Source organism: Hippocampus comes, unplaced genomic scaffold (genome assembly GCF_001891065.2).
Source record: "Hippocampus comes isolate QL1 unplaced genomic scaffold, H_comes_QL1_v1.1 scaffold177, whole genome shotgun sequence".
In the NCBI taxonomy this organism is placed as follows: Eukaryota; Metazoa; Chordata; class Actinopteri; order Syngnathiformes; family Syngnathidae; genus Hippocampus; species Hippocampus comes.
The window spans coordinates 1,674,820-1,700,914 of record NW_017806158.1 but is presented as its reverse complement, the minus strand read 5'-3'; the positions used below and the strand labels follow the sequence as shown (position 1 = coordinate 1,700,914).

Sequence of the window (26,095 nt, the reverse complement as noted above, 5' to 3'; positions counted from 1 at the left end):
TTATAAATATATATATATATATATATATATATATATATATATTTTTTTTTAAAGGATTTGAACTTTTCTAGAGTCTGAGTTCCTGATCGGTTGTGACGGTGGCGACGAATGCTCGGTTCCCTCGAAATCCGGCGCTTTGTGCGGGTGATGGGTGTGAGGAGAGCAGAGTCAGCAGAGCGGAGGGGAAGGGTGGGACAGTGATGCTGCAATGGGTCGGAGAGGTAGGGAGGGGCCAGGTTAGGAGGAGAAGTTTGTATTGGATGCAGTGTTGGTCAAGGAGCAGGTGGAGGTGATGGAGGCTGAGGAGATGTGCTCCCTGGGGCAGGTGTGGGTGAGGAAGTGGGCAGCAGAGTTCTGGACATACTCAATTTTTTTCTAGATAGGTGGAGGTCCAAAAAAGAGGCTATTGCAGTAGTTGAATCTGAGAGGACTGCAAGCATGAATGATTATCTTGTCTGTGGTCTGGGAAAGGGAGCGACGAGGCGTGCAATGTCGCGTAGGTGGAAAAAAAAAGGATGTTTAAGTGGTTTAAGTGGTGTGGTCGATATTGGATTGGTGAAAGAGTGGAGTCCATGATTCGGCCAAGGTTGCGAATGGAGGGGGAGGGTGTGACCTTTTGACCTTTTGGGCACGGTGATGAGGAGTTCCGGTTTAATTTTTGTCCATTCGGGTTTTGATGTCAAAAAGTCAGTCGATTATGATGGCGAGGATGACAGATTTGGTCGAGATTTCCAGTTGAATATCGTCATCGTAAAAGGGAAAATGGAGTCCATGGTGGCGAATGTGACATAGGGAGAGCATGTGCATTGTGAAGAGGAGGGGGCCGAGCACTGAACCTTGGGGGACTACATGGCTGACTGAGGAAGTGTGGGACTTGCAGTTGTTGACAGAGACAAAGTGATGATGGTCGAAGAGGTCCGAGATAAATCAGAAGAGCGCTGTTCCAGAGATGCCAACAGAATGTAGACGGTTGAGGAGGATTGTGTGATTAATACTGTCAAATGTGGCAGAACGATCAAGGAAAAGGAGAATGGCGATGCAACCAAAGTCAGCTTGTGAGCTGAATCTGGACAGAGAAGTTTCATACAGCTGAATGGAGTATGATGATGGAGTTGCGTTACTGAGTCCTAGTAATGGATCATTGGAGATGGGTCTGTTGTTGTCAAGGTTGTCCATTTTTTTTTTAAGTTTGAGCGGGGATGAACAGAACCGGTGGAAATAACGTTGGCGATGAGAGGGATGGCAGTCACAATACGTTCATCTACAGCTATACAAAAAGAACTCTTTGCTATTGTATGTTGGTCCATCGTATGCAATGATTAGTTTCATCCATTCATTCGGTTTACCTCATTATAATACATGACGCACTCACTCATTCAAAATATACCATCCCTAAGGTGGACACCACCGAATCAGGTATTGAGTATGACTCGGTGTACCAAGGAAACAACTTGATGGAAATCAGCATCACTTGTTATGATCAACTCAAAATAGAAAACAATTTTCAATAAGAAAAGCAACAGGACATAACAATTTTTGGCATCCAGCAGAGCCACATTCTGGTGACTCTCAGACTCACAGACCAGATGTACTTTACTTCACTACATGGGTGAAAATGGGTGTATTTATGTTTGGCTTAAGGAGATGAAACACAAACTGCATAAAATCTCTCACAGACGAGCGTGCGCGCACACACACACACACACACACACACACACACACACACACACACACACACACACACACACACACACACCAGTTTCTATCCCTTCGCCTTAATCAAGTGATTTCCCAGAGGAGCTGTAAGACGATGAAATTTTGACATGGCCTCTTTTTCAGTAGCTGGCTTGCACTTCTGCACGATGGCCAAAGTGAACGAGTGGTTCTAATACAGCGCTGAGAAAGCAGCACCACAGTGACGTGTGAAATAGAAGGGAAATCGCAAGTCTTTGAATCAAGTGAAAGCATCCAATAAAAAATAAAACACACAAATAAGGACTAAATGATTTTTTTTTAACTAACATTGGAAGTCTATTGCAGAGCCACTATTTTTTTGGGTCAGTACAGCACCCATGCAGATAGAATATGGTCGTCCGGCCACAGCATTTCTGTGCTTCTCATTGCAGAAGCCCTCGTCTGCATAATGTCTATCACAGTGCATATTTATGTCCGCAAATATAATGAACATTTGAAAGGGAAGTGGAGCTGCTCGGCGACGTTGTTGCTAAACAGCCCTCAGGCTCATTCAAATACTGGAACATTCAATTAATAATAATGATCAAGCACCAAGTGGGCAGGGCTCCAAGTAAAAGTGGACTTCCTTATTTGTCATACACCGCTTTGAATTTCAGAGATGCACATCTGTACAAGGTCATCAGTCTCTAGTAAATTCAGAGTAAACCATCAGGACAATGGCTGGTGATTAAGAAATATGCAACTTGCAGCTGTGCAAGCACCACTTCAGGCAAACATGCATTATGTTTATTACGCATCAAGAGGCTTTCAGCAATGACAATGAAGGAGAAGCCGAGTGAGTAATTTGGTGTTTTTCTATGTGGCTACATTTCAGTGAGGGGCATATTTTGAGGCTATTTTGGACGGCTGTAGGGATGGGCCCCAAATTTTTATCGCAGTAGAAATTGAATCCCTTCGCAGTAAAAGTATACTCAAGATGTGTTCAATTCCAGTCTTTGAGGGCCGCTATACTGCACGTTTTGGATTTGTCCCTCTTCTACCACACTCCCTTCAAATGATCAGCTCATCAGTAAGCTCTGCAGAAGGTTGATAACGATCCTGACATCAATTTTTCAGGTGTTGGATTCAATTTGTTAAACGTAGGCTCCTATCCTTTCCGTCACGCAAAATGCTCAATTCGCACACTTGGCAAGTCGCCGCTGCATTGACTCCACTTTCCACAATCTATTTCCATACTGCAGACATGATTATTGTGACTTGACACTAGCTTTACGTTAGCTTCTCGCAACAACTGCCAGATCGTTCCCCCACTGGCTGTGTTCCACTTTCATTGTTTCTGGCGGTGCTGTGGTGGTGAATAGTATAAAATGTGAGACCCATACCATAAAGACTGTCAAGCCACCCATGGATATTGAAATAATTTTCAAGATGGGGTCTATTAAAAGTATAAGAAGATGCTGTGAGTGGGAAAAGCAGGAATTAAAAACAAACAAACAAACAAAACAGTTGAGATTGAATCAATTCTGTCAAAGTGGAGTGAAAATAAAATTTGCTTGAACAATTAAATACTTGCCACTTTGTTTTGATGTTTTTTTTTGGGGGGGGGCGGATCAACAGTATTTCTTTTCATTTCAAATGGTCAAGTTGTTTTCACGTGCGAGTGATTTCAGTTACGAGCCTGGTCACTTAACGAGTTTAACTCGCAAATCAGGGTACCTTGTACGTGCCTTCTCTTCATCGAGATTGTGAAACACAAGCGTCATGCATTTTCTCGACCCACTTCCCCATATTATGATCCGACTGACTGGCTGTCAGCACCACCAAACGCATTCACCGAACACGCACACCAAATTTTAAAAAAGTTTCACTCACCCAAATGAGCGTCGAACCTCTTCTTGCGTTGTCACAGACCCAAGGGGTGGGGGGGGGGGGTGAGGGATGTCCCGGTCGGACGTGTCCGTCCCCGCGTGTCTCGGCGCGCACAAGCCAAAACAACGCGTCGGTGCAACTGTCCTGCCCGGTTAGATGCGAGCGAGAACCACCAGCTGCTGACCCGAGATGTGTCCCATGTTGTTTTGACGCCCCTCTCTTTTCTTCCGGAAATAACAGTGCCACGGTGCGCCCACGCCGAACCCTCTCTCCTCTCCTCGTAATGTGTTCGGATCCTCGCTGGAGATTAAAGAAAGCGAATCGGCTGCTCCTGCACGCTGCAGCGGCGATCCACACGCGCGAAAGCACTCGCCGCTTTTGTCTCACGCTGGCTGCTGCACACGGGAAACCATAACTTCAGTTATTCGCCTTGACTTGAATTACACGGGTCCTATAATCCGCCCGGTTCCCTGCAGCGTCACGAGAATGCGCCATTGTTATATTTACAACACAGCGATAGAATAATCTTGGACTATACTGCACAGTGCATTGCCCTCTGTATTCATGCAAAATCGCACGGACCTAGATATTCTCAAATCCCCATTTTATATTGTTTGATTTAATCTGTGCATTTGTTTGGAATGATGGCGAGAGAGCGCCCCTGTTGGGCTCATTTTTATTACTACATAAAGCGTTTCCTAAACCGCACAAATCGAAACGTCTTTCAACGGCAAATTGGCAGAGCAGTGACTCGGGGCTACAAAAAAAAAAAAAAAAAGTAATGAACCACAATGTAATTTAAGTCATCCTGCTCAAGCATTCAGAGTACACTTGAGATTTATTTTTCATTTTGAGATTTTTATTTCGTCTTGTTAGCGCGTCGGCCTCACAGCGCAGAGGTCTGGGCTCTGGCCTTCCTGTGTGGAGTACATTTCTACATCCCAATTAGATCGATCAAATTGTCACATCTAAAACAATCCTCATGTTATGGCTTGAGTGTGAATGCTCCAGAGAAGCAAAAACATGACAACAGATATTTATGCGAGGGGTGAAAAAGTGGTCGTACTGTAAACCATCATCAGCATTGCTGTTTCAATGCACTGAACTGCAAATTGCAAATAGGGTGCTGTAAATTGGCATTCGTTCATCACAATGTTGCTCAAAATGGCCCAATTGTTCAAACAAATGCTTGCGCGCAAATAATGCTTTTTCTTTTTTTTTTATGTATGCTCCAATTATATTCCGTAATAACAACAATACTTAATAGCATTACTTTGAATACACAAATATTTACGCCTACACGTAACACCAATTTTATAGGGCACCGCTTCATGTATGTCGCATTATCTTCCAATTTCTTCCCATTCCATTGTTAAATGTCGAGTGTTCCAAAACAAATTGTTTACCAACAACATCCACATTTGATTACTGTGCTCGCATCCAGCCTTGCTGAAATAATTCTTGCGATGTCATGATGTCGCACTTTTTAAATGGCTGACAAAGCTCTTGTCGTCTGGCCTCCGCATCCTTCAGACATGAGCCACGAGAATCATCCTCTTCTTTACGACCGCTTGCTGTGAGGAAGAGGTCACAGTGTGTGCCTTCTTCTTCTCGCACAGCTTCTACTGCAAAGACATCAGAGTGTCCGGCGAACCGCGCCTGCTTGTTGAGTTATGTTGAGGAGCTCAGTCACAACACAGCCTTATATGTATAAATGTTGGGCGCTCGTTTAAATGAAACCAGATGAGCCTCCTCCTCGAGTTCCAAGTCCTCATGTTTCAACGATAGTAATTTACAAGACATTTCACAAACTATCGCAGCGAAATAATTCACCAAGGAGTAATGATGGATCTTGCCACTAAGTTTCCGGGAGTCTCAAGAACATTCTTGGAAAATGAGCTTTCTGCTAACTATCCCAAGGATAAAGACATTTTCCACGCTAACTGACAGCAAAACACGTATTTTGTTACCATGACAACTATGCATGGCGCTAGGGATAGCTGACCTTAGCGCCCGGAACCTAAACAAGCATGTGAGAAGTCTGTCAGCATGTATTTGAGTTTCTCTCACCAAGCTGTCAGTTAATTACTCTGGGGACCTTTTGGATGTCACGGAGGAGACAACTTCACCAAGTCATGAAGAAAGTTACGTTCCTGCCAATCAGCGCTTCTGACAAAAGTTTACATTTAAAACAAACACTTCACTTGCTGCCCCCCCCCCCCACCTACAGATATACTTGCATGTTTAACTCCTCACTAATAGGTGGGGAAAAGACTCCAGAGACACAACTATTTATATACAAATAATTCAAAGTCAATTTTCCCCACAACTTTAATGTTACAGAAGTGAAGTAGAGTAGCTTCGCAGGCTGAACAACACTAAACATGTCTTGTCTGACTGGTTTGATTTAAAAGGATGTCATTGTTTTCCACTGCATTCCTATAGGTGGTAATTATGCACAATGTGAGTGTCAACCGTAACATGTCGTCACAAACCCAATCATTGATGCCCAATCAATGAAAAGAATTGGACTGTAAATGAAATTGCAGAACTGTGAAAATTAATTCCTCTTATAGATTAAATAAAAGTACGTCTCTATTCACATCCACATATTAATATGCACACTGGTTAAGTATTTTATTCACAATTATGCAACAAATAATGTCAAGGGCAGAAAGGTACAAAGTTAGAGTCCACACATTTTATGTGTGTGTGTGTGTGTGTGTATATATATATATATATATATATATATATATATGTTCAATTTATTTCTGAAAATAATTTGGTAGATCTCAGGTCAGTGATACTTTGATTCTGAGGCACAGTCATGGACAGAAAAAGCAGAAAAAGGCCTCCCCCAAACTACTGTATTCCCCTAAAACCGAAAGCAGAGAATTGAGAATTCTTTCTTCAAGGGCAGGGTCACAAATGAGCTGGAGCTTATCCCAGATGCCTTCAGGGGAGAGAACGGCTCCTTCCTGGGTTGCTTGCCAGTCAATTTGCAGGGCACATAGAGAGAGAAAACCATTCACACTCACATTCACACCTAAGGACAATTTAGATTCTAACACGCCTGGTTCTGGAATGTGAAAGGTAAAAAAAAAAACTGTAAAGACGCGCTTACAACTATTCCACCGTGCTACCTTCTCCTAGTTAAATTAAAGAGGTGTGTCTGAATACTTCCGGGTGTAATTTAGATGCCGGAAGTGGTTTAAAATATTAGGTGAAGCATAGACAAAGTGACACTAAAAAAAAAAATGGCACCCTTGTCGTCATCGCTGTATTAAAACAGTTTTAGCTTGTTTTTTTTTAACTTCATCCGCACACACGTCTTTTTGCATATTTCTGTGTTTTTGCAGCGTCATTGCCGCATTATTGACTCCTAACAGAGCGTCCTGTTTAACGGCCCATCATGAAACACTGCAGAGGCAGGAGATTCATTTCGTTGCCTGATTTGTTTCGCGTTGCATGAAGATCCATCACCTGCAATCTCTGGCTGTCTTGAATATGTGTGACTGTGGAACTATCATGTATCCATCCGAAGCTCAGATTGGACATTTCAAACGGGCTCTTTTTGAGATCATCCTCTTTCTGTGAGGGTTTGTAAGCGTTCTACTTGTACACCAGCAAGCGCCCCACGAAAATGTGCTGGTCGAGCCAGGAGTTTGACTCATACAGAAAAAAACCCAGGTTGGAGCGGAGAAGCATCACTTTACTATCCTGAGCACAAACGTCTCAAATGGAAAAACTCTTGTCTTCATTCCACAGCAAACTTATGACGCTGCAAAGCTGATTCCAGTTCGGAGCAACTTGAAGGGTCATGAAAATACATGGTGGTGAAATATCGCCCCCTGCTGGTGATGTAAATCCGATGCATGTTTAAACGAGCACGTAATCGAATGGCCACTACCTTGATCTTCTCGAAAACGCAAACGAACAGAGAAAAGCCGGAAACGAATCAATCGTAGCGATGCTGAATGAGAATCTAAAATAAGATTACGATTGATGCGGCAATAGCATAAACCTTGTACTGGGTAGTGGACGTATACACATACAATATGAAATAGATATACATATAGAGTACATACTGTACTGTATACACATGCATCTGTACACATACATATGTACATATACACATTCTGTTCCATAAATATTTGGACATTGACACAATTTTCAGGTTTTCACAAAACTGCAATGGATTTCGAATGAAACAATCAAGATGTGATTTAAGTGCAGACTCTGAGCTTTAATGAGAGGGTGTTTACATCCAAATTAGTTGAACTGTCGGAAATACAACACATTTTATGTGTCTGACTTTTTAAGGGACGAAAAGAAATTGGACAATTGGCTTCTGTTCCATGGCCAAGTACAATGCACATATGTTCATATGCATATACTGTACACATAGATACAGTATATGTTCTTGATTTTCATTTCAAATTGCATTTTACAAAATAAAATTTTAGTGAGACTTGGTTTTGTAATTTCGCTTTTCATGGGTATGAAAACTATTTGTGTACAAACAAAAGTTTAATTTTCTTTCATATGTAACCTGCAAAAAGTAAAAACAAAATAGAAGCTCAGAATAAATAAGATAAATAATCTTTATTTCCACGTCTTCGTTAGTTATAAAAATTATGTGTCCACAATCAATATTAACAAGGCAATACAGACAATCTTTTTCCGTTTTACAGGTGAAAGTCAGGCTCTCGAGACTTTTATTTTATTTAAATTGTGAGTTGTTATGGATATGAACATGATCGCCACACTACTGTGAGACAACAAGGTTATCTGAGATGGTCGGTGCACCATGATGGCGGTCCCATCAATGAGTTCAATTTCTCAGGACGGGCCATTCGTCTCCAGAGCCTGCTTATCTACACCAAGCCCTTCACTGTACAGCCACACAATTTCACTACCCAGAATCCTTCACTACTCTTTGCTCATCATCAACCAGCGTTTATACGAATTTTCGATCGTTGTCACACCGGCACACTGAAACGATCACTGTCATTGTCAGTCAATCAGCGTAATGATTCTCCAACTTGACATTGTATGCTTCCCCGACAGTCACCACACAAAAACCCAAATGTAAAAGCCAAACAAAAAATGATCAAGAAATAACTCTCTATTCTACAAAATGCAAAGAAGTGCCAAAAGGGGGGGAAAAAGTAGTTTCATTGATACTCCCCAAACAATCTATATACTGTATAGGTTATTATTACAGTAACATGATTCCATGCAATCATATAGTCATCTTCTGTACAGAATTGAGGATTCAGTAGTAAATAAACATATGTAGACCTCGATGGGGCCCGGTGGCCAGAGGTTGGCAAGCCATGGGAATTTTTTTATTTTTTTTTTTTAAGAAATCGAAACAAATTCATTAGTTTTTTTTTTTTTTTAAGAAATCGAAACAAATTCATTCGGAACACTTGCACCGTTTTCAACTATTTTTTTCTGGGTGTGTTTTCGGCAAGTGGATCAAAGAGATGAAGAAAAAAAAAAAAAAAAACACCTAAACAAACAAGCAGCCAACCACTGTGACCCAGTCCACAAAGCTTCCGGACCCGACGCGAAGCCAATAATTTAGAGCTAAAAGACACAATCTCAACCACGCGTGTTCTTTCAAATACATGATTTAATTATCTAAAACATGGACCCTTTGAGTTGCTAAAAGACTTGAGAACGTAGGAGAAGCGAAAGAGTAGCGCACCAAGCACACACGGCAAAAGCTTTTGAATCTCATGACCAACATTTGACTTTTAGGGGAACACAGGAATGGTCGCGGTGGACAAAAACATCATTAAGCGGCTCGTAAGACATTCATTTTCACCACTTGGTCCAAGTGGAGTTGCAGTGGGGCTGTATAAGGCCTGGTGTGATTCAATACGTACTTTTGAGACAATCAAGCAGTCGACTTGCCATTCTTGAACTTATATTGTACAATACATTCAACTCAGAGCCTGAAACGTCAACCAGATTATGGGCCACACCACTCCGAAAAATATTAGCAATGGCCGGCTTTCAGGATGAACTAAAAGTGCCCAATAATCTTCACAGCTGCATTTCATGTAATCTTCCCTAAACTTTTGAATGCAAATCTCCAACATTTCAATGTTTTCGTTTTTGCCTTGTTCTCTACGAAGGAGCTGAATGTTAAAATACGACAACATTTCCGAAACATTCATTGACCCATTTGATTTGATTGACAGGACCTCACAGTTCTGAACTTCGAACAATGCTCTAAGAGAGAAGTTGGCAATAAGCTTAGAGTGAAGTGCCAGTAAGCTTCGAGTGTCACCGAGGGGTTGCAACATAGACGCGGAAAGACGGCAAGAATCACAGAAAGGTATCGCGGCCGATGTCCTCGGACAACCTCTTCCCATTCAGCTCTTTTCAGAGAAAGCAAAAAAAACCACCGCTTGCAACAGAGACACGGAAAGACGGCAAGAATCACAGAAAGGTATCGCGGCCGATGTCCTCGGACAACCTGTTCCCATTCGGCTCGTTTCAGGGAAAGCAAAAAACCACCGGCAAAAATATTGAAACATGGACCAGTTGAGCTCATGCATTAAAAAAAAATTGAGAGAATGTCAGCTGTCAAGGTTATCGTGCATTTACACACACACACAAACAGACAGAATTATTATTAATTAAAAGAGCCAAATGACAAAGACACAACTAATACACTGGTTTTACTGCTGCTTAGCCTTTTAGCTTTTATCATCTAACTTGACTTTTTCTCGCTGAGTTTTGAAAGTGGGCCCGCAAATAAAGCACCGGAAGAAGTGGCCGAGCCACGTAAAAGCAGCTGGATCACCTCCGTGCTCACGGCAAGTGCAGTCAGCTCAAGACGGCTTGAGCTCTGTGTTGAGGGGGAAGAGATGAAGAGTGACGAGGAAAGCTTTCCTGTGATGACCTTGAGATCGAGATATATATCACGCTACTTCTAGAAAAGTGATTTGCAGAAGCTCGGGCAGTACTACCAGATTATTGCGGGACGCGCACGCAGACACAAAGACGCACAGGTTCGGTAGTTCTCAACAGTGACCCGACACACAAAACAGCAGCCCAAGAGCCACATTTTTCCACACGCCATCTCAGAGTTTAGGCTTATTTTCCTGCTTTTCACACCTCACCCCACCCACCTTGCATTATCAATCTTCATTCCACTGGGAAGAAAAAAAAAAAGTTACTGCACGCATTTTTTTTTTCCGGCATTCGCTCACATTCAAGCCAAAGATTGCAGCAGCTTTTTTTTTTGTTTGTTTGTTTGTTTTTCTTCAGGCATGCCTCTTGACTGTGTAGTGGTGGTTCATCCGACACAGAATGATGAGTAGGGGGTTGTCGCTTGTAAGAGGGAAGAAGGAAAGCCTGTGTCTAACTGTGAGCGCGTTGGATGGAGACGACTTAATTCTGCTGCCATTTCCTCCGGTACTTCCTCTCATCATCACCTGCCAAAGTGAGGGAAAAAGATTTTAAGTCAGATGATGAGCAATTTACAGTCGTCATATTGAAGAGTAAAGCGGTACTCGGAGGGGTTGTACCTTTCCATAGAAGGGAAGAAAAGAATTTAGGCTGCATTTGAAATGCAGAGGAGGAAAAAAAAGGAAAGTCAGTGAAAGGATGAAATTGCACTTGATTTAAACATCCCCGTAAGAACATTACAGTGATCCCTCGCTATTACGCGGTTCGTTTATCTCGGCTTCAGTGCATCGTGGATTTTTTCAAACATATTCATTAAAAAAAATTTAAAAAATCATATACATATAGTACAGTCCTGTATCTGTTGCTCTATGTGACTCGCTGTTGTTTTGCTGACTTTCGCAGCTTCTCCCGGACCGTTTGCGGACTTAAAAAAAAATAAAATAAAATAAAAATGAATAAACTAACCTAACTTATACATGTTTAAATCTATTGGTATACAGCATTAAGTCATGTTAATTACTTCAAAATTTACTTCTACATGCGTGTATAGCATTAAATTTGGTCTTATAAATATTATGTACATGTACCTATATGGAGGAGGGGGTGGCTACTTCGCGGATTTTCGTTTGTCGCGGGTGGTTTTAGTCCCCATTAACCGCGATAAACGAGGGATTACTGTAAACGGCTTTCAGACAGACGTGACTTGCTCGAGGCTCACGATACCATCACTTGATGAAATACAATAAATGGGGGAGAAAAAAAAATTGAAAAATACCTTCAAGGTAATGCCTGGAAATATATTTTAGTGCCTCATCCAGGAGGATAACAGGGATTGAAATTTTCAGGACCACGGTCCACTGAGACCAACGCAGAGGGGTCACCTGGAAGATCAGCTGAATGATAAAAGCAACGGAAGACTTTGATAAATATACCATCATCTGAGGAAAGGTGACAGACACAAGTTTCTGCATTGAATAATTTGCTTCCGGAAAGTTTGGCCATGGTTATTACTGTGAACGTTATTGAAAAGATTGCAAAATAGTTTTACTGTCAAAATGTCAAAGGTCATGATTGGGTTTGTTGTTTTGTCAATACTCTTTACATCATGCTTATTGATTTTATTTTTGCAGATCAACATTTATTAGCTTCGTCTGTGACTCATGTGCCACACCTCCACAAAGTTTCATGTATCATTCTTCCGACTGCATCCTCCTCTCCCATTGGCTGTTTTACGATGTGATAATTGGTGGACTTTTGCACTGTACGGTGAACCGCAACATATTTGCGGTTCAGCGTGTTAAAATGAACCGAGGAGCTTCAGACCAGTCAGGCATCCTTTTGGCATCGCGGTGCAGAGGAAACTACTGTGCCTGTTGAAGTGAGTTTAGGCGTTTCATTGAGACAAAAAAATCGTGTGACGCCACCGGACAGTACCACCAACCGCCTCAAAGATGTACTTACTGGCATAGGCTCAACATAAAGGATTAAGAAGTGGAGGGAGAGAGAAAGGACAATGGCTCCCAGTAACCAAATATTGACCCAGGGAGGCATTCGCAGAAGGGACTGGTTCTCGGACAAACTGTCGGGAGAGAAAGTGGTTTTGATCAGAATATGCGGATAACTCGACAGTCGAGCAATACATTGAAACCTTTGCCTCTTCTTACAACGCTGAAAGATGTTATTTTGTAAATTGAAATCGAGTTACAGTGGTACCTCTATTTATCTCTTCATACGAAATTTTCAAGTTACGAAACGCCTCAACAGGAAAATATTGCCTCTTGTAACGAAAAAAATTTCAAGATATGAAAGGTAAAAATACAGAACGGTCTGCTATTCGTAGCTCTGAGTTTCCTGAACGCAACATACTTATATCTGATGTACCATTGGCTATTACCTGGCATCTTCCTGGTCTCCCGTTGGCTAAGTGGGACCTCTACCATATGTATCTATGTGTGTAGATATATAAATAGATAGATATGTGTCTTTTTTTTTTACATTATCCACAACTCTCATTTATTGTGCAATAATCTAATTGCAACATGTGTAACATATTTTGATGCATTTTTATGCTTTAGAAAACACGTCTGAATTTGGGGGAGCTTGGAACGGATTAGGGCATTTACATGGAAAGCGCGTCTCTACTTACACAATCTTCTAGTTAAGAAATGTCTTCCCGTACCAATTAATTTATTTTTATTTATTTTTCAGACTGTCTTCTACTAGGAAGACATGCATTAGGCAGCCTATTAGTTTGATCTCATTTTTTTCCCCAAAAAAATTCTTCCTAAATAAGACAGCGGGTCTTGTTTCTGTGGCGAGCGGAAAAGAAAACAGCCTTTATACTCAGTCTTATCTTTCATTCAAGTTGTTAAGGTCATTGTATGTGTGTGTTGTTCTGGCATGAAAATTATGCGGTTATCCCTCTGGCAAATGTGTAATGCTTTCTCAAAGAAGTGGTGTCATGCCGGATGACGGCGTCTCTTCAATTACAGCCACGTGACAGTTGACATTTAAGTGTGACATTTCAAGGAGACGATGACTGACCTGTTGAGCGCATTGAACATTTCAATGGTAACCAGCACGGAGAGGGCCATGGTGGTGGGGTAGCGGGATTCAAACACCTCACAATCGATTCCCTGAAACACTGGGTTCTCCTCAGTGCACTGCATGAAGTGTCGCTGCGGGGACAGACACATACAAGCTCAAGAACGTGTGTGTGTGCTGATGCAATGGAGGATCCGTTTGACCTTGTTGCTCAAGTCAAACAAGAACCCACGAGCGACTTAGTTTTCGGGGGTAGCTGCCAAGCAGGGGAGCCCAGACTTTTCTCTCCCTTGCCACTTCGTCCAGCCCTTTCTGGTAGGGATCCAGAGGCATTCTCAGGCCAGAGAGATACTGTACAGTAGTTTCTCAAGCGTGTCCAAGGTAGTCCGCCGGAGCCTCCTCATGGCGCAAAGGGAGGTTCCAGGAGGCATCAAAATGAAATACCGAAGCCACTTCATCGGGCTCGTCTTGATCTACCATATTGGTGCAGTTTATATTTTCGTGCTCACATGTATTTTATCCATCCACCCTTCGATCCATTTCTTCTGCTTTTCCAAGGTTGGTTTACGGAGGCAGTTGCCAAGCAGGGGAGCCCAGACTTTTCTCTCCCTAGCCACTTCGGTGAGGTATGTTAACCAAGACGGGCCCACGGCCCTTTACGAACGCCGAGCGGGATCTTATCCACTCCCCACCAACTCACAATGCCCCGAATCGAGGTCAGCCGCAGCTCATTCCCACTACACACGGTGATTACGGCGCACCGCTTTCTCCAGGTATAAACAAGATCAAAAAACTGCAGTAAATGTGGAAGTGAACACTGGAAAGACTGTAATGACATAAAGATGATCTGGCAACGCTGAAGTAGAGGCTGCTTCTAAGGTGGCCGGATAACAAGCTTCAGCTGAGCTCTGCAGGTGTGAATGTCTGGCTAACAAGCTGATGTGTTGCCAAGAACACAGGGGAACATTCCACCACAGCAGGAAGGATTGTGACACAGGACATAAAAAAAAAAAAAAAATTCCGATGAGATAAAATGCTGCATTCCAACAGATCAGACTAGATATTTTTCTATTAGAACAAGAAATGCTAAATGATAAGAGAATGTACCATATTTTCCACACTAAAAGGCGCACTGGATTATGAGGCGCACCTTCAATGAATGGCCTATTTTGTCATTTTTTTCATACATTGGGCGCACCGCATTATAAGACGCAATCGACAATGCATCCACGAGATGGAGTTACGCTCAAGGAAACGCCAACAGAACGATCAGACGCAACAAAAACCTATTTAATAAAGCAGCGACACGGTTCACTTAACCAACAGCAAGTTACAACATTGACTTGTTAACGTTGAACTCTCTTGCCGCTGATCTATGTCCATGTTCAACTGAGTAACCGATCACCTTAAGTTTGAACTCTGCGTTGTCAGCATGTCTCGAGCAAGGAGCCATTTTGGGGGTCGAAATATTACCATAATGAATTTTAAGGCGCACTGTGAGCTTTTAGGTGCACCTTTTAGTGCGGAAAATACGGTAACAAGAATATAGCTTGTTGCTTGGCTTGACATGTGGTGAGATTTCATCGCTGCTGAGCACCGTGGAGGACATCGTTATCAGCATGCGTACTGAAGTCTTCTGAAATGGGTTTGTAGCGACCAAAGAAAGGATTCAACCCTCATAAGGTAGCAGAGCTCTTCACCGATCAACAGGAGGGGCCTGGAAGCCTCCATGGCTACATATGGAAGCGCATTGCTGCCACACTAAACGATATACCAGGAAATGTCATGAAGTCCATGTTTTAAATGACAAAGGTTTTATGAACTCTTATAAATAATTCTGTGAAAAGTGATGTGATATTTCAGCTTTTTTTGCCAGCGGTACGCTTCTTGCATTAACCCTTTCATGCACCCTGTAACCTGAGAACATGATAAACTGTCCACTGTCGTCACCGCTGTCCCTGAAAGGGTAAGAAAAAAAAGTTGTTGTTTTTTAAAAAGAGTACGGAATTGTTACACCTGCCAATTCATCCTTGTTTTGGTTGAAACTTCTGGATTGCCTTCGAGAGCAGCCCGAGAGAGACAAAGCAAACTCCCTACAGGACTGCCTGTTGAGAGTGTGATTGCTTGACTAGCCCTGGGCTTTGGAAGCTCATGCTATGCCACCTGACAGTACAGAACGGGGGAATCTGTCCACTACATTGAAAACATTGTGGAGAGAGAATCAGTTTGGGACTCACCAGCTGATAAAAAGACACTTGTGGCCCTTCTTCATCAAACAGGTACCACCAAGTGGCGGCACTCACGGTCCCCAGACCCACATAGCCTAAGACAGACAAAAAATGTACAGCAGTTGTTACGACTCCAGTCTTGAAAAATTCATATGCAAATTTTACGTTTACACAGCGTTACAGGGGTTCCGTTTTATAAAGAAAACGCAGGAGAGGGTTTCCATGTTTGCCAGCGTGTCCCTGTGTTCATACACAGTCTTGTTTATGAACTGCTGACACCACAAGTTAAAATCTTTTCATAGCTATTCGGGACACTTCTTTGCACATGGGTTGCACTTCATTGCAATAAACGCCAGACTTGCATTTGGCCCAGCAGAAAACAGGGCGGGGATTAAGGCTGGCTCATTTAAATGAGATAACGCGCCTCTAAAACTGGTTGATATCAGCAAGGTGAGAATAATGCTGTATAAACTGTGCTTGGTGCATTTTGAAAAAAATATCGCCGCATACATTTGGGAACTGCGTTAAATTTAAAAAAAAAAAAACAACAACAAAAAAAAAACAAACATGTTTCTTTTAAAGCAAGCTGTGGATGAAAGGCAAGTGATGCACAACGATTTCAGTAAGTACCTCCAATGGCCAAGTAGCGGAAGAAAAGCCATCCTGAGATGAGAGGTTCTTTGGGATTACGTGGAGGTTTGTCCATGATGTCCAGGTCAGGGGGGTTAAAGCCCAGGGCGGTGGCGGGCAGACCATCGGTCACCAGATTGACCCACAACAACTGGACTGGTATCAGAGCCTCAGGGAGACCCAGAATGGCGGTTAAGAAGATGCTGCAGGGGAACGGACATAAACATTGAGACGAATGAAAAATGACTGCGGTATCTCAGCGCGTCGCTCTTCCTCACCACACGACTTCGCCCACGTTGGAGGAAATGAGGTATCTGATGAACTGCTTCATGTTGTTGTAGATGGCCCGGCCCTCCTCCACAGCAGACACAATGGTGGAGAAATTATCATCAGAGAGTACCATCTCGGAGGCTGATTTGGCCACCGCTGTACCCGAGCCCATTGCGATGCCGATCTCTGCTTTCTTCAGGGCGGGGGCATCGTTCACGCCATCTCCAGTCTGTGATGAGAAAAAGCGTTGATTTAACAATCATTGAGGAAGCAGCAGGGAGAGGTGGCCCGTAGCGCAAACTACAATGCATCATACTGCTGCCGAGACAGAGAGGAAGCAGCAGAGCGCGTAAAAGATGACAGTGTCTGATAGAAGACAGCAGCTGCAGGGGAGGACTGAAACATGCCCGTTATCCTTTGATATATTTTGAAAGGAAGGATGAATCGCATGTTCAAACCCGGTAACAGGCAAGGGAGACATACCATACATAGTAGAACTATCAGATAAATGCAGCATATATCAGATAAAGTGGAATGCAGGCGGGATAGCAGCTTCTGTAAACAGTGACATCATCCTAGCATGACAAGAGCAAGAGAAATGTGACACAGCAAATCAAATATCAACAATGGACATCCTCCAGCATTTTGTGATCTTTCTTGTCGAGGTCTGTTTAATTCAAGACCGAAACAAGTTTGATGGATTTGAGTCGGTTGTGTCCACCATGGTCTATCAAAATCTTGAGCGCGAATGCTGTAATTCGAATTACAGTAAACATTTGTATGAAGGGGCGGCCAGGTGGTCCAGTGGTTAGCGCGTCGGCCTCACAGTGCAGAGGTATTGGGTTCAATTCCAACTCTGGCCTCCCTGTGTGGAGTTTGCATGTTCTCCCCGGGCCTTCGTGGGTTTTCTCCAGGTATTCTGGTTTCCTCCCACATTCCAAAAACATGCATGGCAGGCTGATTGAATTGTTCCAAATTGTCCCTAGGTGTGAATGTGAGCGCGGATGGTTGTTTGTCTCTGTGTGCACTGCGATTGGCTGGCAACCGGTTCACGGCGTCCCCCGCCTACTGCCCAAGATGGCTGGGATAGGCTCCAGTACCCCCCCCACCGCGACCCTTGTGAGGACGAGCGGATCGGAAAATGAATGAATGAATGAATTTGGATGAAAAACACGACTAGGCCAGAATAAAATAATGACATGAAAAACTAATTACGGCTGTCAACAAGCCGCGTTATTACATAGTCTTACGGCATTGGACGGTGTTTTATTTAAAAAAAAAAAAAAAAAAAAATGATATGACAATGAATTCATTATCATACAGAAAAAGTCCCTATTATAGTGTATGTGTTACTTTTTAATACGTGTTACTCCCCAAGGATGGCACCATAACATTGTGGATGCTACAATAGCAGCAGGCTACCAAAAGTCGGACAAACCCATCATGTTTCCGTTTTCACAACTTTTGCCAGAAGAAATACTTGAGCTGAGCCAGACATCACCTGGAAAAAAATGATTCAATGATTCTTCTTTAGGCTCACCATGGCGGTGATTTCCTCGAAGGACTGCAGGTAGCTAACAATCTTGGACTTGTGAGCCGGCTCCACCCGTGCGAAACATCGTGCGTGTTTCACAGCCTCTTTCTGGGCTTCCGGTGAAAGATCATCAAACTCGCGGCCGGTGTAGGCCTTTCCCGCCACGTCCTCCTTCTCGCCGAAGATGCCGATGCGCCTGCAGATGGCCACCGCTGTGCCCTTGTTGTCCCCCGTGATCATGATCACACGAATACCTGCTTCGTTGCAGAGTTTCACCGAGCCTATCACCTCGTTTCTCGGCGGGTCCAGCATGCCCACACAGCCGATGAATGTGAGGCTCAACTAAAACGAAACAAGGAGGGAAAAAAAAAAAAGAGTATTAGTTTCAAGATGTGGTGATGTCAGCTCGCAAACGTTTTCATTTGCATATGGGCAGTTATGACTCCGCCTAGCAGCAAGTCAAGTGAAACATGACGAGGTGGGGCAAAAAAAAAAAAAGTTTTCATATTAAAAACTCATTCAGTACCAGCCAATTCTGAACCAAGTCTGAAAAGACGTTTAAAAACGTCTTTGGGAGTGAATGAGTTAATACAGTAAATCTAATTTCAGCTCAAGAAAAGTTACCCATGTTTTGTCTAGTTTTTATCACAACGTACCTCATAGTCCACAAACTTGCTGGAATTCTCCAAGTCCATGTCCTCCTTGCGTGGGGGGTTGTCACGGGTGGCCAGAGCCAAGCAGCGCAGGGTGTCCCGCCCCGTTCCCCAGTCACGGACCTTGGACATGAGCTGCTCGCGCAAGGCCGGTGTCAGTGCCACCTTCCCGGTTCCCAGACGCATGTATTGACATCGCTCGATCACGCTCTCTGGAGCACCCTGTTGAAAAAGACTACAACTGACTATACAGGCAAAAAGAAACATTAGAATGTGATAGAAAGGAAAAAGAAATTCTTGAATTGTACGATTCTCCCGTGCCTTGATAAACATCTTGCTCTGAGAGCCGGGCTTGACCGGCGTGCAGTAGACCGACATGGACTTGCGATCGCGAGAGAATTCCAAGGTGAACTCCTTCTTCATCAGTTGCCTGATCACCTGAAGGGCGACATGGAACAACGGCAATTAAAAAAAAAAAAAACTATAAAGATTATGAAGGGAGCCAAACAGACGTTGGCTTCAGACCTGGGCAGGGATCAATAGATTATTTCCATTTTCTTACCTACACACCTATTGACAATTTAAAATGTTTAAAGAACCTCACGTGAATATCTTTGCAATTTGGAAGGAAGTCAGATTACCCAGGAATAAATAAAAAAGCATGGGAAGATCATGGCTAGTGTCATGGAGGTTTTTTTTGGGGGTGCGGGGGGGCAGCTGGAGGGTTTGATTCAGTCAAAGGAGGCAGCTTTCGAACAAATACCAACATCACGAAGGCATGACCACATTCGTCACGTTAGCAAATACCAAGTGCAAACAACATGTTGAAGAAACGTCACGAACAGCGTCATCATCATTTTCTTGTACTCTGCATCAGGTCTGGTTCGACCACTAGATGTCCTTCTCAGTCAGAGTCGACTTTATAAATGATGATTGATTAGGCAATATGAAACAAGTTTGATAGTTTTCACTTCTACACACCCCGTCCTGCACAAACGAAACATGAAATGGCCAGAAACATCTTCAGAGGGAATATCAGAGCTCTAAGTCACCTGTAAACTGTGAATGCCGGAGAACGTGGGATAGTTTCACATTGGAGTCGCCTTGCCTGTTGTGTAATGCCGCGTGTGCGCCAAGTATTTGAAGTTACACAAGATATTTGCGCTGACATTATCACTCATCATCTCGCTATATAAATGCACACACGATTTCGGCACGAAAATAGATTTTTTTATCAACTTGATTTCTTTGTTCGGTTGTAAAAACAAATCCTTTTTGCTGCCAAATGTTTTGTTCCGCTCTGACGAGGCCGTTTGGCGGCCTTGCAATGTAAAAGAGGGTTAAGACACTGACAAATGACCTTTGACCCTTTTTATTTCACCGGAGACAGCTGGGATGGGCTCCAGCACGCCTGCGACCCTCGTGAGGAGCGGCGTATTAGAATTTGGACGATTCTTTATGGCAATCCGGCTGTTGAATTGAATAATCACTGCTGATTTTGTTTTCTCACTTCGATCTGTCGCATTTACAGTTTAAAATGTCAAAATGACTTTGATAAGAGTGTTGTTAAAACCACAAAGCTTGTACTGCCAATGATGTTTGCACAATTGCACTCTTTCATGAGGCTCACCGAGTTGCAGGCCCCAGCACGCTCCACCTTGCTGAGTCCGGAAAGGTCCGTTTTGAAGACATTCATCTTCTCCACCAAGGTGGTAAGAGCCGTCTCTGTGGCTTCCCCCACTTTCTCGTACACGCCTTTGGCCTGAGAGAAACATTAACAAGCATTTGTTATGACACTAATCAGTCAATGAAAATATGAAACGCAAATCACCATTTGTTTGGTAAATTGTGTCACGGTAAAACACGGGCTAATTTATAGGATGTTATTAGCTTAGCAAGAGGAAGCAGATGTCCTTTAAGAGACAACATCGATTTTGTATTGCATTACAAAAGTGCATCCTCGGTAACGGGATGAGAAATAGTTGACCGTTTTTGTGACCAATGCGGGTCTGGTGTGAAACGTGGTTTAAAACCTGCGCAGGGGTGGGCTGAACTTTGTTTTGTGGGTGTTTTCGCAGAGGCGCACGGCTTGGCGCAATTTAAAGCAGGCGCTCTGTGCCGTTGTGGGTGTGAGCACAGCCAACTTGATTTGGCTCCTTTCATTCTCTTTAAAGTCTGCAATGATTCAAAGGGTTCGATATACGTTGTTGTTATATTTATGAATGAAATACGATAACATGCCCCACAACATGTCCACAGAGTCCAGGATATGTCTCCGCCCCGAATCAAACTCGCCAAAATTACGTTACATCAACTGCACCGATACGTTTATGTGATTCCAGCAGTTTGATCTTTTTTTCAGCCACCAAATTATTAAATGCTAGATTGGTTACTCTTTTCCAAAGAGTGTGAAAAATGGAAACAAAAGCCTGAGTACACTTGCATGAGAAAGAGCTGCCCCTCCCAAAGCAACGTGATTTGAACTCATGTGACAGACGGATGCTGAAAGTGCTTTTATTCTTTGACCAAAGAATGTCAAAAGACCTTTCATGAAGAAAAAGAAGGGAATTGTTTTTTTAAATTATATAAAACGGTGGATAGTCGTTCAAATCAAAAGAATTTATTGTCTGTATTCTTGTAGCGTACAAATTTCATGGCACAGCATGTTTAATTAACATTGTATGGCTTAGCAACCCGAAAGCTCAGATGTATTCATTCCACTTTGTCATATTTTCTGCACTCTTAACAAAGCACGTTAAATTTATTGGAAGCACACAGGATGAAAATGCCGACAATTTAAACTCGAGTTACTAAATTGCTGCACCGCTGCAATGGTGTTGTTCAAAAATGTATTTCTTTGGTCACAATGACCTTCGCAAAGGCGTCATTCTCAATTACACGGGCTAAAAGCAGGATACTCAACAAGTCACTCATTTCCCTTTGCTCTCGACATTCTGTCAAGGGCAATATTTAGATCTGCTGGAAACCCACCCCGGTGGTGAGTCATACTCGTGAAGTCTCTTTAAAAGGTGCTGAAAAGTGAAGTAGGGCAGAGGACGCACTAATGGCCAATCATTTGTTTGTGTGACAGCACAAAACAATAAAACTCCTCGTCCACCCCCTCCTCCCCCCCTCTCTGGTGCTCAGCTGCTCCTCTTTTCTGCTTGGGCTCCCACTCAGGTATTTCATCACCTAAAAACATATTAAAGTGGCGGCAAAACAGCCGCGGATCAGTTAGGCCAGGGAGGATACATGCAATTTAAGTTGTGTTATCCCCGGCCTCTCTCTTCAGTCTGGTTACTAAGATACTGTGGCCATGACAAAGAGGTGAGAAAAGCAATTCCAAGAATTTTCGCTCAAGATTGGGCTAAAACGAGCTCTTCGAACAAAAAAAGGACACTCACCAAAACGACGCAATGTTGCTTAGTTGTATAGCAACAGAACTATATTTAGTACTGCTGTGTGTGTGTGTGTGTGAGTGTGTGTGTGTGTGTGTGTGTGTGTGTGTGTGTGTGTGTGTGTGCGCTTTTAATGACCTCATTGTAATCCAATGAAGAGTCATTGCACATGGAACACACAGTGGCCAACTCCAAAAGTCCATCATAGTCTCCACACTGGACTGACCGGTCTCCTTTCAGTCTGGAGAGAGAAAAAAAAAACAGACCAACAGACGCTAAAATTTTTCAACACAAGGGGGAAACATTTTACAGTTCACCACACATCGGGCGCTCATGAAAATTCATGACATGAGGAGGCTGTTTAGCATACCAGGGTTGAGATGAGAAACTACCGTATTTTCTGGACTATAAATCGCTCCTGAGTATAAGTCGCACCAGCCATAAAATGCATAATAAAGAACAAAAAAAAACATACATAAGTCGCACGGGAGTATAAGTCGTATTTTGGGGGGAAATTTATGTGATAAAATCCAACCCCAAGAACAGACACGTCATCTTGAGGCAATTAAAAAAAATAAATAAATAGAAAACACGCAGAATAAATGTACAATATGCTAACGTTACATGACGCATAAACGACGAACTGAGAACGTTTGGTATGTTCAAGTAACATATTAAGAGTTCTTCAGATAACTACCGCATAAAGAACATGCTAACAAGTTCACCAAACCATCAATGTCACTCCAAATCACTAAATCCAATGGAATCTTCATCCTCTGTGTCACTTTAAAGCAACTCCACCAACTCCGGAGGTAGAAGATACAGCGCTTCCTCTTCGACGTCGTGTACATCAGACTCATCGTGGTTTTAACAACACAGGTCTAGAGCGGCCTCTTGTGGTTTAATGTGAATATAACATGTGAAATTATATAATAATGTGTTAATAATTTCATCCATAAATCGCTCCAGAGTACAAGTCGCACCCCCAGCCAAACTACAAAAAAACTGCGACTTATCGTCCGGAAAATACGGTATTGTCATGTAAACACGGTTTCAGTGCCGGTGTGGAATTTGCGGGACGGCGTGCGTTCTCAAGATCCACGGCGCCGGTGGCCTGACGACTTGCGTCGCGCCGCTTCCCAGCAGAGAACGCAGCCGTTGCTAGCAAAGCTCCCACACAATAACCCACGCTGTGCTGTTATGAAAGCCACAGGTTGACGTGGAATCACATTCTTAACTGTGCAGCTAAACAAACAACATGCAGACACACTTAAAAACGCCCCGTCGTTCAGTTTCAACATCGCTTAGTTTTTTTTGGACAGGACGCTATCATAATTTTTCATTTTTAAGCACGATATGAAATAACGAGATAAAAGACATGCACTCTACACAATTGAATTATTGCAGAAGAACTCTTTTTTCCTTTTTTTTTTCTTTTTAAGTTTAAGATATGAAACTTACATTTCCCCTTCAGGTGCATATGTGGATCCTGTTATCGAGAACTCATGCAAGGTGCAGCTGGAATTCTGCACTTTGTCCGCCACGAACATCTGGAGAGGGGAAAAAACAAAAACAATAGCTGCGCAGCCACAGTTCATGTGTTCGTGCGAAAACATGTCGCTTCTATTCTTAGCCGAGATTAGTTACGAACTGTCATGTAATTGATCTAATTCGAAGTGCAAAAGAAGTCATTTTACTTTGTCTATGTGAGAGTGAAGGTGCGCAAATTCAATTTCACATAAAAAAAAAAAATGGAATACATTTGCATGGAAGATGGATACTAAAGTGACTTTCTTTCAAGCAAAATTTTCTGTCACTTTGTGACACACAAATCCATCAGCCCGTTCAATTTCTATGTCACGTGTGCTTTTTAGGGTTGCCGGCGGTGAGCTACAGCCTATCACAGGAGACTTTTGGAAACCAAGACTGATTGGTCGCCAGCCAATCGCAGAGCACATGTCTGCAAACAACCATTTGCACTCACAGTTTGACCGATTTTCTTTCATTTATATTACTTTCCATGGGGAAGAAAAAAAACACACACATTGTCCAGGAACGGATAGTTTTTGACATGACAGATTCCACGGTCTTGAAGACAGCTTGCGCAGATCTAGCCAATTGCGGCGCTCAAACAACCGCTCCTTAATTCTAAACGGCTGCCCACTGAGAATCCGAAAACCTGGCCTCGCTTGTCTTTTTCAATTCAAAACCAGCGAGCCGATTGCAGTGTGTCCGCCGTGTGACATCACCGCTGCGGATGACTGATTGCTGTTGGAGAAGGCCCCAAAAATCCTTTACTCACATCTTTGATTTCCACCCTCTGCCAATTTCCAAACAAGCGGGGGAGTCACACATCATGTTATGCCTCATCAGTCAGTCACTCACTCACTAACTCACCCCCCCACCCCCACCCCCCACACACACTCACACTTTTGTGCAACATAAATCAAGTCAAGGAAAATAGGACACTTGAAGGCTCTTGCCTTTGTTACGTTTCTAACTTTCTTGAATCCTCAAACTCCCTAAAACCATCTTTAAGTAGATTGATTGGCACGCATTGGGGCACTAAACGCGAACTGAACCCTCGCAGGTGACAGGAAAAACAACGGGATGCACCGCATGTGTAATACAAGTATGGTTGTATACACAAGAAGATTTGTGTGGATTAAATATATCAACTGAACAAGAAAACATTACGGTCTCTTCTCTTTAAAAAAACGGATTGCATAATCCATAGATACAAGCACACAGGCATACACACACACAAGCTGGAAAACATGTTTGAAACTGTTTGAGATTATGAAAAAAATGTCAATAGACTGCAGGATGAAGCTAAAAATGTATTTTGCACTTAATAATAAATGGACCGCATGCTTCACTGATTGGTGGCCAAAGCTTGAGTCTTCATCAGTGTGCATTTCATTTCATGACCCCATGATTGTGGATGGTACGATAAACAAATCCTTCTCGGCCATGTTGTTTGCTTGCTGTGGTGTGAATTGATGATTTTGATTGACATTGACTGTAACAATTGAATATTCTTGACAAGAGATTTTTGTAGAGCTTGCATTCGGATTATTTATTTTATTATTTAAATACACAGTTAAAAAAAAAGATGTAGCGGAGTATCAAGGGGTCTCACAATTGAATATTCTTGACAAGAGATTTTTGTAGAGTTTGCATTCGGATGATTTATTTTATTATTTAAATTTACCGTTAAAAAAAAAAAAAAAAGATGTAGCGGAGTATCAAGGGGTCGAACAATAGGCTACTGCATTCATGTAAAAATGGCAGAAAAATCAGATATTAACATTTTCCTCGAGGTATGAGGGTAGCCAGGGGGGTTGGTTACAGAGTGACGACGGGTGGCCTTGGCCACCCCTGGGCACCCTGTAGCTCCACCACTGCTCGTAGCAGCAACAAACATTGGAGATGGGGAGTTGAGAGTATCACTCATTCGACGGAAGCTCTGATTTAAATGCATGATCAAGACAGTCTCATCCTATCCTGCAGACTGTTGCATTGCATTTTACTGGAAAAGGGGGGGAAAAAAACACTATAAAGTAATCATTTGTATCCATTTATCCAAGGAGGAAAAGTCAGGAGGTGACCGTGGAAATGTTCCAATGAAGGCATGAATGTCTGTGTCCAAGTTTCATGACTTTGAAATGTTATTGCAAGAGGATCTATGGGTCGTCCTGACACAGGAGAGAGAGGCTCAATGTTAAAAGAAACGACCTCATTGCACCTTAGTCGTCTGGTCAACTAAAAGCGGCAGACAAAAGGTTTATGAGGCCCAGTTCCATAACTCGCGAACAAATCAACAACTGGCTATTTGGGGAC

General features: G+C 42.8%; 2 protein-coding genes and 1 long non-coding RNA gene across 5 annotated transcripts in view; 1 reads left to right on the top strand and 2 right to left on the bottom strand.

Moving 5' to 3' along the window:
• camkk1a (calcium/calmodulin-dependent protein kinase kinase 1, alpha a) overlaps nucleotides 1-4,183 on the bottom strand; it is a 44,876-nt gene extending 40,693 nt beyond the window's left edge. Inside the window, exon 1 of the mRNA XM_019895099.1 lies at nucleotides 3,568-4,183. The gene's annotated coding sequence lies outside the window, so the exon portion shown is untranslated. The remainder of the gene's footprint in view (nucleotides 1-3,567) is intronic.
• A 5,650-nt stretch (nucleotides 4,184-9,833) lies between these two features.
• LOC109531137 (uncharacterized) lies at nucleotides 9,834-10,148 on the top strand. Its single transcript, XR_002171117.1, has 2 exons — nucleotides 9,834-9,916; nucleotides 10,031-10,148. It is a non-coding gene; the product is annotated as an uncharacterized LOC109531137 (long non-coding RNA).
• A 672-nt stretch (nucleotides 10,149-10,820) lies between these two features.
• The window catches only part of atp2a3 (ATPase sarcoplasmic/endoplasmic reticulum Ca2+ transporting 3), a 46,564-nt gene continuing 31,289 nt past the window's right edge, over nucleotides 10,821-26,095 (bottom strand). Inside the window, exons 9-21 of one of the 3 annotated variants that reach the window (XM_019895153.1) lie at nucleotides 23,714-23,802; nucleotides 22,391-22,493; nucleotides 20,485-20,616; nucleotides 18,858-19,292; nucleotides 18,208-18,543; nucleotides 16,676-16,896; nucleotides 16,398-16,600; nucleotides 15,777-15,862; nucleotides 13,540-13,673; nucleotides 12,457-12,574; nucleotides 11,771-11,888; nucleotides 11,115-11,145; nucleotides 10,821-11,021 (exon numbers count right to left, since the gene is read on the bottom strand). In XM_019895153.1, the coding sequence (XP_019750712.1) occupies nucleotides 11,141-11,145; nucleotides 11,771-11,888; nucleotides 12,457-12,574; nucleotides 13,540-13,673; nucleotides 15,777-15,862; nucleotides 16,398-16,600; nucleotides 16,676-16,896; nucleotides 18,208-18,543; nucleotides 18,858-19,292; nucleotides 20,485-20,616; nucleotides 22,391-22,493; nucleotides 23,714-23,802 (1,980 nt within the window). In that variant the 3' untranslated portion in view covers nucleotides 10,821-11,021; nucleotides 11,115-11,140. The remainder of the gene's footprint in view (nucleotides 11,022-11,114; nucleotides 11,146-11,770; nucleotides 11,889-12,456; nucleotides 12,575-13,539; nucleotides 13,674-15,776; nucleotides 15,863-16,397; nucleotides 16,601-16,675; nucleotides 16,897-18,207; nucleotides 18,544-18,857; nucleotides 19,293-20,484; nucleotides 20,617-22,390; nucleotides 22,494-23,713; nucleotides 23,803-26,095) is intronic. The other 2 variants (XM_019895154.1, XM_019895152.1) reach the window with 2 other exon arrangements.